General features: G+C 27.3%; 1 protein-coding gene across 1 annotated transcript; it reads left to right on the top strand.

The window, feature by feature from the left end:
- The first annotated feature begins 322 nt into the window (after positions 1–322).
- Myc (bHLH transcription factor Myc) lies at positions 323–16,689 on the top strand. Its single transcript, XM_074242204.1, has 3 exons — positions 323–748; positions 4,195–4,965; positions 14,391–16,689. The coding sequence occupies exons 2-3, from the start codon at positions 4,212–4,214 to the stop codon at positions 14,981–14,983; spliced, it is 1,347 nt and encodes a 448-aa protein (XP_074098305.1). The 5' UTR covers positions 323–748; positions 4,195–4,211; the 3' UTR covers positions 14,984–16,689.
- Positions 16,690–17,747: the final 1,058 nt, after the last annotated feature.

The raw sequence follows: 17,747 nt of genomic DNA, 5'->3' as shown, positions 1-17,747 counted from the left end.
AATTACATATGTGTAATATAGTTAATGCATTTATTTATATATTATAATTTAATCGTTCTGTTATGACAAATTGCACAAATCAAGCTCCGTAAAAATTGTTAAATGCAACCGCGAACTGTGAGCATATTTCATCAAAATTCATTGAATAAGAAAAAAAATAGTTTTTGAGTATAACAAATTTATTTCAGTATATAGTTACGGGTTAAGAGGTGGGGAATTGCAGTGCTAGGGACATTCCTGATACCGGCAATTGGAGTGGGAGGCAGGTATAATACGACAAGATGGATGTAGCGGCATGCCTCTCGTAGCTCGTAGTTCTGCATATAGTCCAGTCGTCACTAACCGGCTTTCAAGTTAACATCATTCTGTACAGTTTTAGACGACATATTTCGAATATTTAGCAATTTTAATTATAATTGAAGATTAGTGGTACACTATTTATAAGTAGTTTGACATGTATTCACTCTTAAAATTGGCCATACTTGTTATCGCAGTGTCGTGCAATATTTATTCAACAAAATATTAGAATGGACGCATATGTGACTAAAACTTTCAATAGTGTTGATCATCAGTACGATTTAACTTATGAGGATTCGCATAGAGATTTAAAATAATTTTTTTAAATTTAATATCCAAAAAAAAAAAAAAACTATAATTCAAGTGCTATTATTTTTAATATCAATAGATTTTTAGTGATCAGCTGAAAGTGGTCTCAGTGGATATTATTTTGGATTATATTAGAAAATTGGTAAGAATAGTTTTTCGTTATAATTATGTTTTATGGTCTAGTATGGATTTGAAATTTATTCGCTTGGGATTTCGAGTAGAATTGCGTCGTTTTGTGTAATCTCTTTTTCATGTAAAATATATGTCGAAAAATTATTCGATCCTCCACCAGTAAACTATTTTTGATTATAATAAGTATTTAAAAAATTAAAAAATTATAGAAATAATTAATTTATATTTGCTAAATGAAACAATATAGTTATTAAGTATATTTTTATACACGCCCTATACATGGATAAAAGAACGACCGGCTTTTTTAGTGCCGCGTGGGTCGAGCCGGTCGGATCGATTCCACGATGCGCGTGTTGGATTCTTTTACTATATGTACATGTTAGCGCTATTATAAGTTTTTTGGAATTCAATTGCCTTTACTTCAGTGTTTCTTAAATTTTTGTTCATAACTGATTATTTTACTTACTAATTTATTTATCATTTATAATGTATAAATTAAGGACGTTTTGAGAAAAAACCGTATTCTTAAAATCTTTTTGAAATTTTGAGTACTTATACTCATAAGTATCCTCTATACGCAGGAATTTCTTTAAATAGTCCTTGCGGCATTAAACTTTGAAGTTTGTATATTTTACCGACATTCAAGCGAACTTTTTATTAAATATCAATCGTACTTTTCTCAGGGTTGTTTTAAAAAATTGAGAATCATTAATTGAAGATATAACAAGTATTTTTTATAAAAAATGTTTGAAGTTAATGACTCGATATTTTACGTTAGAGGAAGTAAATGAACAATAGTCTGTTAAGAGAGGCAGCACTAGTGCGTGAGAAAGAAACCAATAGCCACAACCTATTGGTGTCTTTTTCTTGTCTATGAACGTCCTTAACAGAAATTTCACAATTTTTTCAATAAGTGTAGTATTGTTAACAAAAATTTTACCGAGAGAAATTTCAAAAAACAATAAATACAATTTATTTTTTAGTATTGATGCATTTTTTAAAGAAATATGAAAATTAGTCGAGGCTTGTTGATTTCAATATCATACAATTATGTAAATTTTTACTATTTTTTTTTCTCACGTTATCATATCCAAAAGTTTTTTTTAAGCACTAAACGGAAACAATTATCTCTTAAAAAAGACATCTTATGATACTATACAGAACTTTGTGAACAAAAAAAATCTTTAAATGTTGTCTAATGATATCTCTTGAATGAATTACCGAATTGAACGGGATTATCGAGATTGAAATCTATCAGATAACAAGATAGTTTCTACAAACGAAAATTTACTGAAATAAATTTCATAAAATAATTCATAAACTAACTTATTAAAAGCATAAGATCGTATAGAAATAAATACTAGCTAATATTTTCTGTGTAGATTATGTTTTAAATCAAATAATAAAAAATGATCAGGTGTCTTCTAATTTTAGTATCATAAAGTTTTAATATTTTGATCCTTATAATTTATGTAGTAGATAGTTTTTCAAAACCATTTAATTATGTTTTAATTGCTTACAACTGAAAAATTTTTTCAACTTTTCATAGATAATTTTAAATAGCATTTTCTAATGGCTTCTACATTAATAAGAATTATACAAACGACATAATGGATATGTACTTAAGAATTTATTACATTTACAAATTTCTATTCTTTTCATTTTTGAGGGAAATAATACGATTTCCTTAATTTTAAGTTACTAACGGAAATATCTAAGGAACTAAGAGTTTTATTCTAAAATGTTTAAGAATAGAAAACTTAACATAAGTAGGGTTAATTCCTGTCTGTCTGTAAGCTTAAAGTTGTAAATTAGTTACTGTGTCCCTAATGCTTGGCGATCCTTTGTGCGGTAGGTACTAATGAAATAGAATTCGAAGAATATAGTAGTGTGCAGCTAACTCAATTTCTGTATGAATATAATATTATATGAAAAGAACAGAAAAATCGTAAGAAGCAAGCTCATTTTCGGCAAAATGTTTTTTTTTTTCATTTACACGATCTAGTCAATGTTGAACACAGTATTCAAAGGTTAATCATGCTTCACAATTTCCTCCTATAACGTTGTAACGACAAATGGAAAATATTGAATTGAGTTAAAGTTTGAAAACCAAAACATCTTTAATTTAATTAGACTTTGAGAAGATTTAAGTTTGAATTCTACACTGGAAAAAAAATTTAACTTGAATCAAGATGAAAATTCTTGAACCAAGAAAATAATTTATATAGAGTTTCATTTTCTTGAATCAAGACAAAAAATTCTTGGAGCAAGTAAAATTTAATTAAGCCAAGAAAAAATTTTTCTACTCAAATCAAGAAGATGAAGTTCTTCAAAATTATTTACTTGATTCAAATAAATTTTTTTTCGGTGCAGAAACCTCAAAATATTAGATTAATTTATTTAATTTATGTATCTATTGTTTTTTATACTTTTTAGTTGATTAAAATTAACGTAACCGGCAATCGTGTGCTGAGTTTTAATCTCGGAGCCTTGTATGTTCCAAACTTGAATCTATTGGACTAAGCTATGCAATTAATTGTATTAGAAGTAAAAATTTATCACTATTCTAATATTTACTGCCTTATACTTAGGAATGAAATTTGAAACAGAATTTCAAAATGTTTTTTGAGATGGTCCAAAATCTTGAAATTGATGAAATCATTTAGAATTTTCTAGAAAATTTTTTTTTTCAAAATGTTTCTTCAAAGCTGTCGAAAGCGAATTTTAATATTAGTTTATTCATTTCCCGTAGAAATAATTTTTTATTTTAAGTTAAATGAATTATTTCTCAAAATATATGTAAAATGAACAAGCGTAACTATTTTTGCATATTTTGCATAATGTAGAATTTACAAATATTATTTTCGTCGAAAATAGTCGAAAGTAATTTTTAACAGTAATTCTGTAATTTTTAAAAATTAATTTAGTGTATCAAAAACGAAAAAATATTTAAAATTCAGCTTTTAAGATTGCTATCTACAGTTTATTGAATAATCGATACAATTCTGCGTTCATAAAATGTAGGGAATTCAATTAATTTTTTTTAAAGCCTTGGTAATAGTTTTTAAAAGCGATAACTAAGTTTTTTCTTGGCGATAATTAACTAACATTCACATTTAGGATCTATATATCTCAGAAATGTTATATTTTATTAATCACAGTTATAAAAAATTTAATAGCTTTATAATGTCTGATAATACAAGCGTTAACAAAAATACGTACGATATTATACGATTTATTTTCTATGTGCTATCATGTTGTTTTTTTTTTTAACACTATAACAATACAGTCGATTATTTATATTTTCAGATTTGTACATGTTTTTTTAATTTTTTAATAGTCATTTAAAATAGTTTAAATTTATACGATTTTAAATGACTAGTATTTATACATTACAAAAAATTTATTTTCTGAAGCTTTTACATGGATTATTAATTTTTTACTGTTTTTTTTTAGAAACATACCTGTAATCAATGTGGCATTTGGAAGGATTCAGTATGATGCCTTTAGGGACTGTCGTGTCGGATGATATATGGAAAAAGTTCGACATGGATCTCCTTCACTCTTCAGAAGGCTATGTGCATGTGAATTTTTCTTCATTTGATATTATTCCTGAATCATTTGATGACACGAATTGTTCAAACTATCCAGAAATTCGTCACCATGACTGTATGTGGGCAGGATTATGTATAAGTAAAGAGCACAATAAAATATTGTCAAACACAAATCAAAGAATTTCCCCGCCTATAATAATACCAGCTGGCAAAAGTTTGCTGAAATCACGATCATCGTCAGATTCAATGGATCACCCAGAGCTGTTTTTTATACAGAATCAACATCAAAGAATGGATAGCTTAGAAAGTGATGGCGGTTCACCACGTTCAGAATCACCTCAAACTTCTTCTGAGTCATCAGAAGGTGAATCTGATAGTGAACGAGATATACCAACTTTTAAGCACGATCATTTCAGTATTAATGAAAAGTTAATGGAGTGTATATCTGCGCCCGTAAGTGAGGTCACCGGACAGTGTGTCAGAAGTTCATTGAAGATAAAAGTTGAGGTCAATGAAACCAGTCACGATGAATCCATTGATGCTAGAAACAATACCAATACATCAAAACAAACAGAAGTCAGTAATACACTCATTGATCATTGTTATTACATAAATCACCCCACCAGCATAAAAAAATTAGACTATTTGGGTGTTCAAACACCATCCGATTCCGGTAAGTGTAAATTTATATTTATCATTTATAATAAAAGTCACTTTGATAATCACGTTGTTGATAGAAAAAAAAAAAAAAAAAGTAACTAATCTCATTTTATAAATTATAAAAAATGTGTAGCGTACTTTTTTGGTGGTGTAGTTTTATAACTTTTGAAAACTAATTCATGATCTATAACAAATATCTTTTATGAACCGCACGGTTATACATGTGTCATTTAAAAGAGCTCCGGTTAAACTTAATCTTGAAAAATATTTAAATTTTCTCGAGTGACGACTCCTTATTTGAAAAAGTCCTCATCAATTTAAAAATATTGCTATCTTATGTATATTATTGTTATAGTTTCTCACCTCAAATAATTTTATTTACTATAAATATTCTAGTTAGATCCAATTTTTGAACAAGTAAATCATGAGTCATGGAATAAGTTTGTATGTATCACTACTTGATACTACAATCAGTAAATACTCAATTGACAAATCCAATTAAATTTCACTTCAATTCACTCGAAAAATAGTAGAAAGGGACGCATAGGCACACTACTACAACAAAACCGTCTCTCACACAACCGCATAACGGACAATGATTGGCTCTTTCGCCAAACAGCTCACACCGAGATTCTTTGCGACTCCAGAACATTAAAGGGTTAAATAGGGCTCCAAAGTTATAAATTTTGATAGACGACGGGTACAATCCTTTTTGGGTCAAAAATATTCAATAATTGATAGGAATATTATTCACACTTATGAGAAAAATTGAACATTTTTCAAAATAACTTGAGGACTACTTAATGCACCATAGTTAGATAACATAGGTAGAGATCATACTAAATCTCTACATAAAAATATATCTTCGTTATTTCTACATAGTCTAGTCGAGAAGTTGATTTTCTGCGAAAAATAGTTCTCCGTCTCCTAAAAATATGGTTGATGGCTTAAATGATCTGGAAGGGCTTCTTGAAAAAAGCGTTTTTTGGATTTTTTTCTGGAAAAGAAGATTACAATTGTTATTAACGAAAAACCGTTAAAAAAATTAGTCGTCCAGCTTTTTGGCAAAATCTCAAAAAGCATAAGTGATAGCATAAATATTAAAAAAGATTCTGAAAAAGTAGAAAATTTTAGTAATGAAGTTTTCGACTCCCGAAAATGTAGCTCCAATATTTATAATTTTAATTAAACGTTGAAAATCGGCTTTTGCGCGACAGTTTCGGTATGCGCGCGCCGTCACTCTAGTGAGCGTAGTTTTTAAATAATTTTTTTATGCAATTAAATATAAATTAAAAAATTTGAAAAAATTCTGGTGTTATCTAGACATTTCAAAGAATATGATTCCCCGGTAATAAAAGTTGTATCATTAATTTTCAAAAATTTATTCAATTGTTAATAAATATTTTTTTTTTGGGGTTTGTGATATCATAAAAGGCGGTATAAAAGTTTAAATAAGTGATCTATGAATTTTTTTGTTCCTTGGAGCTTTTTTTTATAAACATACTTAACAAGATGACGTTATTAAAAGTTATAAAATATTCTTATTTTATTAATTTTTAAAGTAACAAAAAAATTGAAAATTTTAACAATATATGTTGAATATTTTTTTTTTTTTTAATTTCAAGCTATTACGGATTTCATATTCTTGTTAGGCATTATATGATTACTTTTAAAATTTTTTATGCGATTTTTTTATACATTTTTTATAAACAAACGGATTAATGAAACATTTTTGAAAATTTTTTATTCATCATATTGTAAGCATAAGAAAATAATGATTTAAAAAAAAAATCTGAAAAACGGTTAACTCTAAAGGGCATCCCTGCAACTTCCCGCTAATTCTATATCCAAGTGCTTAAAATTGCATTTAAAACGTTTTTGAGCTCGTCGAGCTCAAAAACATAATTTATGTGTTATCATGAGCTCTCCGAGCTCAAAGAGTTAGATATTCTGAGCTTTTGAACTCTTTGAGCTGAAAAGTCTGGTAGCAGTTTAATAAAGAGTATTTTTTTAATTTTTAAACCGCAATAACTTCTGAATACTTTTTAAGATTTTGCCAAAAAGCTGGACGGCTAATTTTTTTAACGGTTTTTTATTAATAACAATTGTAATTTTCTTTTCCAGAAAAAATTCAAAAAACGCTTATTTCTAGACATCATTCCAGATTATTTAAGCCATCAACCATCTTTTTCGGAGACGAAGAACTATTTTTCGCAGAAAATCAACTTCTCGACTAAACTAATAGATTTATTCATTACAATGAGTTAGAATATTTCATAGTAAAAATTTATTTTCAAATAAAAAGTAGATGCTTACGATGATTTATATCTTGATAGTAGTATTGATAATTCAAATTTAATAAATTTCTTATTTTCTCGTTTTGAAAATTCCTAATTTTCAAAAATAGAAAATTAGTTTTCGTTCGATTTTCAGAAGTTTTTCTCAGATTTTCACGCTTTAAAGTCCTAGACGTCATTCTGACTGTTTTCCGGCTTATGTGTGTATATAAATAAAATTTTGTCTCCAGATATCTCAAGAATTAATCTACCGACTGAAACTTATAGTCTAGTCAACAAGTGCCTTTTAGGTCAAAATTTTTTCGAAGGCTCGGAAAAATATGATTGAGGTGTCATTCGATTCGTTATCACATCTAGAAAGTTCTTGAAAAATTTGAAGATGCGCTCGCAAAAATTACAAAAGTTATAAATAATTAACTAAAAAAAAAAAAAGGAGGTTTAGTTTTTTGCTTATATCTCAAAAACTTTTTGAGATATCCAAAATTTGAAAAAAGTTCCAAAAAGAGGAGGAAATTTCCTAAAAAAAGTTTTGACTCCCGGAATTTTAGGATAAATATTTATCATGTTTACAGAGGACTGAAAATACGCCAGAAAACGGGCGCTCGGGTATCCCGAAGCCACGCCCCCTTGGTACCTTTTAACAAAAAATATTAATTAAACATATAAAATATTAAAATTAAAAATTGAAAAAATTCAGGCACTTACAGAATAGACAAATAAATAATAATCTGCCATCAAAAATTTTTTATCGCGATTTTTCATTAATTTATGCATTAGTTAATTAACAATTTCGTATAGCTTGTACATCCACATTGCAAGTGAGATAATTGTTAAACGATGAATCTCAAATTTTTTTTACTTCGCTGAGATGTTTTTCAATGATCACAGAATGGATTCCTATCGGTAGAACTGAATAATTGTTAATCCCCACATTGTTATTAACAATTTACGTCGGTGACAAATTAAAAAGTTAAATAAATCCTGTCAAAAATTTTTTTTTTCAGACAATTACTTTGATTCGTTTTCCTATTAACATAATTTTTTAAACAATAAATGATAAAAATTATAAAAAATCATTTTTAAGTCGCTTATGTTAAAATTGTTAATAACAATGTGGGGATTAACAATTATTTAGTTCTACCGATAGAAATCCATTCTGTGGTCATTGAAAAACAGCTCAGCGAAGTAAAAAAAATTTGAGATTCATAGTTTAACAATTATCTCACTTGCAATGTGGATGTACAAGCTATACAAAATTGTTAATTAACTAATGCATAAATTAATGAAAAATCGCGATAAAAAATTTTTGATGGCAGATTATTATTTATTCGTCTATTCTGTAAGTGCCTGAATTTTTTCAATTTTTAATTTTAATATTTTATATGTTTAATTAATATTTTTTGTTAGAAGGTACCAAGGGGGCGTGGCTTCGGGATACCCGAGCGCCCATTTTCTGGCGTATTTTCAGCCCCCTGTAAAAATTATAAATATTTATCCTGAAATTCCAGGAGTCAAGACTTTTTTTAGGAAATTTACTCCTCTTTTTGGAACTTTTTTCAAATTTTGGATATCTCAAAAAGTTTTTGAGATATAAGCAAAAAACTAAACCCCCTTTTTGTTTTTTAGTTAATTGTTTATAACTTTTGTAATTTTTGCGAGCGCATCTTCAAATTTTTCAAAAACTTTCTAGATGTGATAACGAATCGATTGACACCTCAATCATATTTTTCCGAGCCTTCGAAAAAATTTTGACTTAAAAGGCACTTGTTGACTAGACTATTATGGCATGAAGTTTGTTAAGAGTTATTGGGACTTTTTGGGATTTATTGGGACGAAAAACATAAATATAGAAAAAAAAATTATTTCAAAGAGTCCTAGATTTTCTTGTGAGAAAATCTATGCTACTGTAAATTATAAAACAAAATTTTGAACTGCAATGTCAAAGATATGATTTAAACAAATATTTTTGACTTTTTAATCTATTTTTTCATAATTTTTTCGGTGATTTAATATGGAATTCTCTATACATGCGAACGATAAAAATATTAATTTATATTTACATATTTGACCGTCAAGGTCCAAATTTTTTCATGTATTTGTCGTCTACATAAACCATCTGAACATATGTTGCGTCACATGGCGGCATCATGGTTTGTCGCTCTAACGAATTGCTGCTAAGCTGCTGAGTGTTACGTGGACAATCGGCTAAATATTATATCTCTTGTGATACTAAGAATTGTAAGCTGTTAACTGCACGGTTACATCAGATGGCGTTAGATATTGAAATACTTTTACTTTATACGTGCACAAAAAGTATTTGTACAGGATATCAATGTAATATTTAATGTTGATTTTATTCTCATTATTTGATAACCATGTAGTTACTGACGCATAGATAGGTATACCGTAATAGAGATCTCAAAATTATTGCTAGGTGAACGAGTTCTATATATAATATTTTTTTAAGATTAAGTTTAGAAAAGTGTAACATACATATTTTGGTTTAAAAAGTATTATGGTGCGACTATCATGCGACATGGCTACCGATAAGTAAATTTTCCCGCGCGTCTCAATGATCTCTAAAAACGCGGGAAGTTGAAGGTCATGTGTAGAATGACGTCATTGATGTAGCTATTCTTCTCTCTGGTGCTAAGCCACTTTGCAGTTGGTCGTGGGATCTTATCGTAGTTTAAATGGTCGACGGAATGTGGCAAGTTCTTACCATTCGCATGAATACTCTGATGGTTACGATGTATTGAAGAGTCAGCAGAAGAGGAAGAAGAGAAGGGTATTAATCAGGGCCGTAACTCTTTTGTTTGAGTGCCTTCATTAGTATTTATTTCACGCATACTGGGCATTTTATTTTATTTTTCCTTAAAATCAATTTTTAGTTTAAAGGGCTTTAAATTTAAAAAGATGATTATTGTTTTTTTTGTTTGTTACTTTACGGAACAAAAAATTTCTACACGCTACTTCTACTGTATTAATTAAACTATTTTTTCAAGATATTACGTTAAATTATTCAAAGCAACATAGATGACATAAAAGTGACGATTTAAAAAAAAAAAAATCCAATTGTTTTTAGTGTCATTTCGTTACGCAACGATTGATAAGTTAACTTGAATACAAACTGATTAGACATTATAAGGTAGTCGACAGTAAATGATCACATAGTAAATTCCCACCCTGATAACATTCTACAACGACATGTTTCTACGAATAGTATCAGTGCATGTGCTATATTGTAAAAGAAATAACCATATAAGAAACTATCGATTATAATTTAATTTCATGGTTAATCTTGATTTAGTTTATAATTTCAATTATCAAAATGATCTTTATTTTATAACAATTTATTATTCTGAGCTATTATATTCCTGTAAATTTGAATACAATCATAATTCTTATAGTTAAAAGTCTCTTTGTACAACAAAAATTCTCAGTATAGAGATGAGGTAACCGGAAATACTTGGAAATAAAATGCACGATCCATTAGTATGGTAGGGGTATGAGGATGTTAGATATTTTAACATGTGTTACTCATCTAGACGAATTTTAGATATCTCGCATGTTTAAATCAACTTCTATTGTACTTGAAATTGACTAAACTTAAAATTGGTTTGTTTATTAAACATTCAGCACTCGCGTGCTTCTTATTATCACTTGTAATGCTGCGACATCCTGTAAGTTAAATATCGTTGCGTGAGAGAAAATTTCATGGCACGTGTGGTGATGGCTAAATTAATATTTGAATACTTTGCCAATTTTCAATATTGTATTCACATTGATTTTGAAATAATTGGTTATCTATTTAATGAATATCTTATTTTTTTTTATTTTTTTGCTTGATTTGGCATCGTTGGCAATAGTTTTTCATAGTCATTAATTGTGGTGAATAACGTTACTTATTAATTAATTGATATTTTGTGTAGTGTAGATTATAAATTTATGCGCTACTATTTTATTAAAATAAATATTACAATGTTATGACTTTTATTTCAATTAAACAATTTCAAATACATTACTATTAATTAAGTAAAAAATTAACTTTTATGTGTCTATTTTTACTTTTTGTGAAAAAAAATTTTAATTTGTGACAACTTTGGCGTTTTGAAAAATCTCATAAATGTAATCTAGAAAAATCTTTTTCGAATTGAAAAACGATTAAATCAATTAATTTCGTCGTTCAATTAAGTATTAAAAAAAAATAATTAAAAAAGACGGTTGACTTTAAAAGTCATCCCAGCAACTTCCCGCTGATTCCATACCTAAACTAAGAAATATAATTTATGTGTTATTTTGAGCTCTTCGAGCTCAATCGATTGAATTTTCAAGTTTATTAATTTTTTGTCTTTAAGACTGTCTTGAATTTAAAAAATTTTGATGTAATTGAGCTCTAAAAACTTATTATTGGCAAAGTGAGTACTTTTTTGCGCATCAAGCTCAAAAAAAGTGAGAAGTTTCTGAGTGGCTTACAAGGTCAAAAGTTGTTACCATTTTTTTTAATTTAAATGAAAAAGAGAGCTATATAACAAAGTTGATCATTTTTTCGTACACATGATGTTGATTATCGAAATAATGACAATTAACTATTTCCGTTAAAAAATTTTAATTGATAAAACAATTTTTACATGGACCTAAAATTTTTCGATTTATAATAGTTTTGTTCTAAGTCTACATTTTCACGGTCGAGTACCTGTTCACAACATTTAGTAGTGAGTAGCCTAATAGCACATCTTTATTATGACGTAATTCATTCATCTATTCATTCGTTCATTCATTCATTAAATAAATCTAATCAATAAGTATGTATGCAGATTTCGACTGAAATGGAACATTTTAATAATAGAAATTTTTTAATTCTTAGTTTTTTTTTTGGCATATTCTAGTATTCCTTAAAAAACTTTCCAGATAAATTTTGTTACACTAATAAATCAGTCGAAAGATATCAAGTTGAAATAATATCGTTCTTTCTTCGGTAATTTGCTTTTTTCTGAGAGAGAAAAAAAAGATTCAAAATTATTTCTCAGATGCTGAACGTCCACAAGAGTTAGTATCTGAAAAGATTTGAAAAACTGTAAATTATAAGCGTTGAGTAGGAATCAACGCAGTTTCACAAGTACAACAAATTAATCCACTCAGAGATTTTGAAGTTATTTAAAAAAAATTTTAATTTTTTTAGTGGGAAGTTTAAAAAACACTCTTCTGAAATTTTTCGACAACGATACTTCCCGGACTTTAACAGCTGATCCCATCTTTTTCTCGCGTCGCACTCACGGCGAGAAACGGTACTATCGTTATTGCACTCGTGATGATAAAGCTAATTGCAGTTTTATGTTTTTCTTTTAAACAAATGAGAATTTCGAAAAAAACGCTATGATGTAAAATAAAGAATTAAACAATCTTTTACGTAGCAAAGCGTTTTTTTCAAAAATATTCTTTAATTAGCAGAGAAATGAAAAGCTGCAATCATAGGGACCGGCTCTTACTGATGAATAGTACGATTAATAACATTCAATTGACAGACAAACAGACTGACGTAAGGACACCACCATGTACGTGGAAAGAGTCAGACTAGCTTCCTCTCAATAATTTTAAAAATTTTTGAAAATTATACTGTAAGATATATTGCTTTTGAATACTGTAAGCATGATTCCAATTAATCTACAATGCAAACTAATTATAAGTTAGTATTAGGGGCTGTACGAGAAAATTATCTCAGAGAAAGCTTTTTTTCACTACTGTCTTTCACTCGATCATCGCTTGGATTCTTGCATATATGTGCGTCGCCGTTGTGTTTTTGTCTGACGTCCTTTTATAAGTTAGTTGACATTTATTGTTCATTTATGTATAACAGTGTGATTATTACGTTCATTTAAATGATAAAACTTTTAGTTCATATGATGCTAATCATCATTTGTTTACTAATTCTTTTGAATTATTTAATTGAGGTATTAAAATATTTATAGTAGATTAATATTCAGTCGGAATTGATCTCTAAATTTTGCTTCTTTTTTTGTTTCTTAATATGTAATTTTTAACTTTTTCGTTGCGTTAACTTCTTTAAAATTTTTTAAAATTATCATGTGTTGTATTTTTCAAATCATAGTAAATATTTAATTTGTTTCCAATTATAATTGCTTCTGGTATATCTTCTGAATTTACCATTTAATTAATTATTAATTAACAAATAACTTAATTATAAAGAATTGTGAGACATATCCGAGAAAAAATATAATTTTAACTGATTAACTTATAAAAGGACTGCAGGAATAATCTCCTTCGCGACAACCGAAGAACTGCGTCAGTAGAACTTATAATCCGGTAGTATTGTATTTGTTTGAAGATCTTCACGAATTATTTTATTTCCAAACGTAAAAATATAATAGCTTTTACTTGCCTTAATGATGAAACAAAGTTTTATTCCTTTTGTATACAGTTACCAAAAGTATCAGGGTGTGTTTTGCTATACTTTTTGTTTGAAAATGAATTCCAGGTATAATTTAGGTATAGGATAATGTCGCTGATGTATTTATTCATAGAATGGCGGGTGATATCTATACACGGTTTAGTGAATCGATGGAGACTAATTAGATTAAATTGTTAGAAGAATATTTTGATGTTATCGATCCTATCATAATTTTAATATTTACAGATTGAGAACGAATGTGTTTGTTCGTATTTACGAGTCATCTTTTAAAGTTATTTTTTTCATATCAAATTATTTCAAAATATTAAATTGTTGCATATCTTGTGAAAAAAAAAAATCATTATTTTCAAGGCTATTATACCTGACTTACTATTGGCTTCACGTCGTTATTGAGTTTTCACATTTATCTTTTTCTTCTTACGAATTCCAGTTAATCTTTTAGCACTCCGACATCGAAAAATTTAACCCGAACTCTTTTTTAAATTAAATTCTTTTTTGAAATTTTAATGTCAAATCTTTACTATACTACTATGTCGATGATGAAAAAAATAATTTTTATTCACTCCAACTAAGATATGTTGGTATGAGCTTATTGATAAAAAATTAAATTTGCTTATGCATAATGATTTCGAAAGTATTTTTCCTAATGAAAATATTAAATATATATGCAAATTGATGGATATATTATGAAAGATAAATTTTTTGTTTCAGAAGAAGAAATTGATGTGGTTTCGTTCGAGAAATCAGCAAGTTTTGATGATTTCGGAAGTCTAGTAGATCAAAAAATGACAAAAGTTCTCTATGATAAACCGGCATCCAGACCAAGAGGTAGACCACCAAATGCAAGTCGTAAACGTCCAGCACAGAATGAGGAACAAGAACAAATACCAGCAAAACGTGCTGCAGTGCAACGATCATGTCAAAAGAAAATCACGAATGTACCAAAAAATATTTCTTCACCAATTTCAATACCTACGAATACAGAAAAATATATACCACCGGTGACAGTAGCCTCTGACGATGAACCTGATGTTGAAAAAAGAAATCTTCATAATAACATGGAACGACAGAGAAGAATCGAACTGAGAAATGCGTTTGAAGGTTTGAGATGTTTAATACCAGATCTTCAAATTAAAGATAAAGCACCAAAAGTTGCTATTTTACGTCAAGGAGGTAAATATTGTATGAAACTTAGAGAAAGCGAGAAAAAATTGATTGCACAAAAATTGGAACTAAAGAAACGTCAAGATAAATTACGGACAAAGTTAAGTTTATTGAGAAGATGTTTAGCAAAGCAGCGCTAATATTATTGTTTTTAACAATTAATGGATTATTTTCAAACATTATGAGTAATTACAATTATATAGATGAATTAAGTATATACTCTAATAGTAATATGATCATGAATTGAAATTTTTTATATGAAAATATGTTTGAAAAAGATCCTATACTATTTTTCATAAATAATTTTAGTTTCTATGTATGATCTAATATTTCAGTAAATTTTGAACTTTTGTACTTTTACAATTTAAAAAAACCAATTACCGAGATAGTTCTTGGATAAATATTTCTAAAACTGTATAAAATGATATAAACGGTAGTTCTGGGTTATTCAGAATTATCATATCATACTTTTTTAACTCAGGGATCCAAAGACTCTATTGATGAAAGTGAGCTCGGATCAACGATTATTTGGCTATCAACGTGAATATACTAGTAACTGAAGGAACATAGTATACTATTATATATTGTGGTTGTACAGTGTAGAAATATTCTATTTAGATGAGTATTTTCACTTAATATAGGTATAGATAGATTTTTTGTCGTAACTATCAATTTTTCAGGTCCGTTTGAATTTTATAATGCTATAATTATAGATTGGGGGTTAACGCGCCATATGTAATAAATAATAAATATAAGAATACTTAAGAATACGATAACACTAATTTTGAAATATATCCTCCAATTGGTAAAATGTTACTTAGGTCTTTATAAACTTTTTATAATCCAAAAGTTATAATATGAATATTTTTTGACTGATACCAAGTGTAAAATGTTTATTTTTCTTTATTGATTATTAAAAAGGGGCAATTTATAAAACCCCAATATATTAAAACGATTAATTATATTTATAGTTGAAAAAAATGTGGTTGAGCCGCATTTGATGGTAGTTAGATACTTTTTACATTTTTGTTTTTTCTTTCTGTACATGCATATAACGACAATCGCTGTGCGATGTTGTGGCAGCGACTTGTAGTTAGATATTGACAAGCTAGCCAATAATATATATTTTATATTAAACAGAATATTACGCTTTAAATATCAGAATTGATTTCTTTTTATAAATAATAGTCAAAGAAAAAGAATGTGGTCAAAAAGATTAGAAAAAGTTATTATAACTATATCAACCGTAATTCGGTCTTGTTAATCTCAGCCTCTTTTAAAATTTTACTATATTTTGTATGGAACATCTATATTACTTCCGCCACGGCCATATATTTTAGTTATTTTTGTCTTTTGTACAAACTTTTATTGTTTTTAAAATCATTAAAATTATGATAGATTAATTTCTTAAAATCATCACATCAATTAATTATTTTAAGACTAATTTTTAAGGTAAATTAAGCTTTAAACTTGAATAAATAGTTATTTTCATTTAACTGTTTCTTATTTAACGACAACGTATGAATGAATAAAGTTTTTAGTTAATTTAAGTAAAGTTTTGTGATTTTTACTTGAATATAATAACTGGAGGTAGCAAAAAAAGTTATCCATTCATATTTTGAGATCTTTATTGATCTATTGAATACATTTTTATATTCTTCGACACATATATTTAGCTTTATCTAAATGTAAATAAATATAAACATCTTTTCATTATATAAAATATTTTACATAGTAAACTGTGTAATTTATCGAAGCATTTCATAATTATTGCTATGTCAACGCATTTTATATATTATTATAATTATTTTTGTTATTGTTATAATAAATATTATTATTATTATTATTATTATTATTATTATTATTATTATTATTATTATTATTATTATTATTATTATCACAATTTATCATATTACTATTGAATCTTTTGTGTTGAGCTTGTTTACTTACATATTAAAATTAGTTTACGTATATAATGTGTATTATACGTAGAACTCCAAATATTTTAAATATATTTTAGTGGAATAATTTTTTATTATTAGTTTGTATTATTTTTGTATAGATGATTTATGTTAATTTTTAATTACAAGTATAAGAGAATAAGATTAGATGAAAAATATGAAAATCGATAACAAATGTGTTCATTCAATTTAAATCTAGCAGTATTTGTATTAATTATACGATTGAGGTGTAAAAATGTTAGTAATACATTTAAATGTCAAAAAATCTGCAACAATTGAAGTAACGAAGATAAATGTATGTTAACAATAAGTTTTAAAAAAATTCATTGAATGGTTAATAATGGTAAGCACTATTATTTGCATGACAAGCTGAAAATTGTTTATAACAATAGCATAATTTATTATTCGATTGAAATCAATGAATCGATAAGTATAAGAAAGTTTGGGTAATCATATTGAAGTAGCAACTGAAGAAAACTATGGTGATAACAGTTTTAATGGTAATAACATATGTTGTATCTATTACTGATATAGAAACAAAAATAAAATAAACGACGTGAATTAGATGATAATAGAATACATAGCTTGTAATTGATAAGTGCTTCATGCAGAATTAATATGTCTACTCAATTATAAGTACACTGATGATTGTAATTAACTTTTAAAAATTGAATTGGTAAATATTTCGATAATTTCACATTTAGTATTTATTTAACTTTTCATCGGAATCGCTAAAAATCGATAGTATGAAATAAATAAATCTAAGAAAAATTTTCTTTCACATTTACCATTTTCTAATTTTAAAAAGTTAACACTATTATAAAGTTGATTATTATTATAATTATACTTTTTTGACACATAAATGTAAAAAAATGGACAACTTGTTATCCTCGTGCCTTCTATAAAAATTACGCTCAGATATTTTTTAACCACTTTAAAACTG

The sequence above is a fragment of the Cotesia typhae genome, unplaced genomic scaffold (genome assembly GCF_013202065.1).
Source record: "Cotesia typhae breed Kobodo isofemale line unplaced genomic scaffold, CoteBio_Ctyphae contig_4, whole genome shotgun sequence".
Lineage (NCBI taxonomy): Eukaryota > Metazoa > Arthropoda > Insecta > Hymenoptera > Braconidae > Cotesia > Cotesia typhae.
The sequence above is the reverse complement of the archived record's forward strand: the minus strand, read 5'-3'. Positions and strand labels throughout refer to the sequence as shown.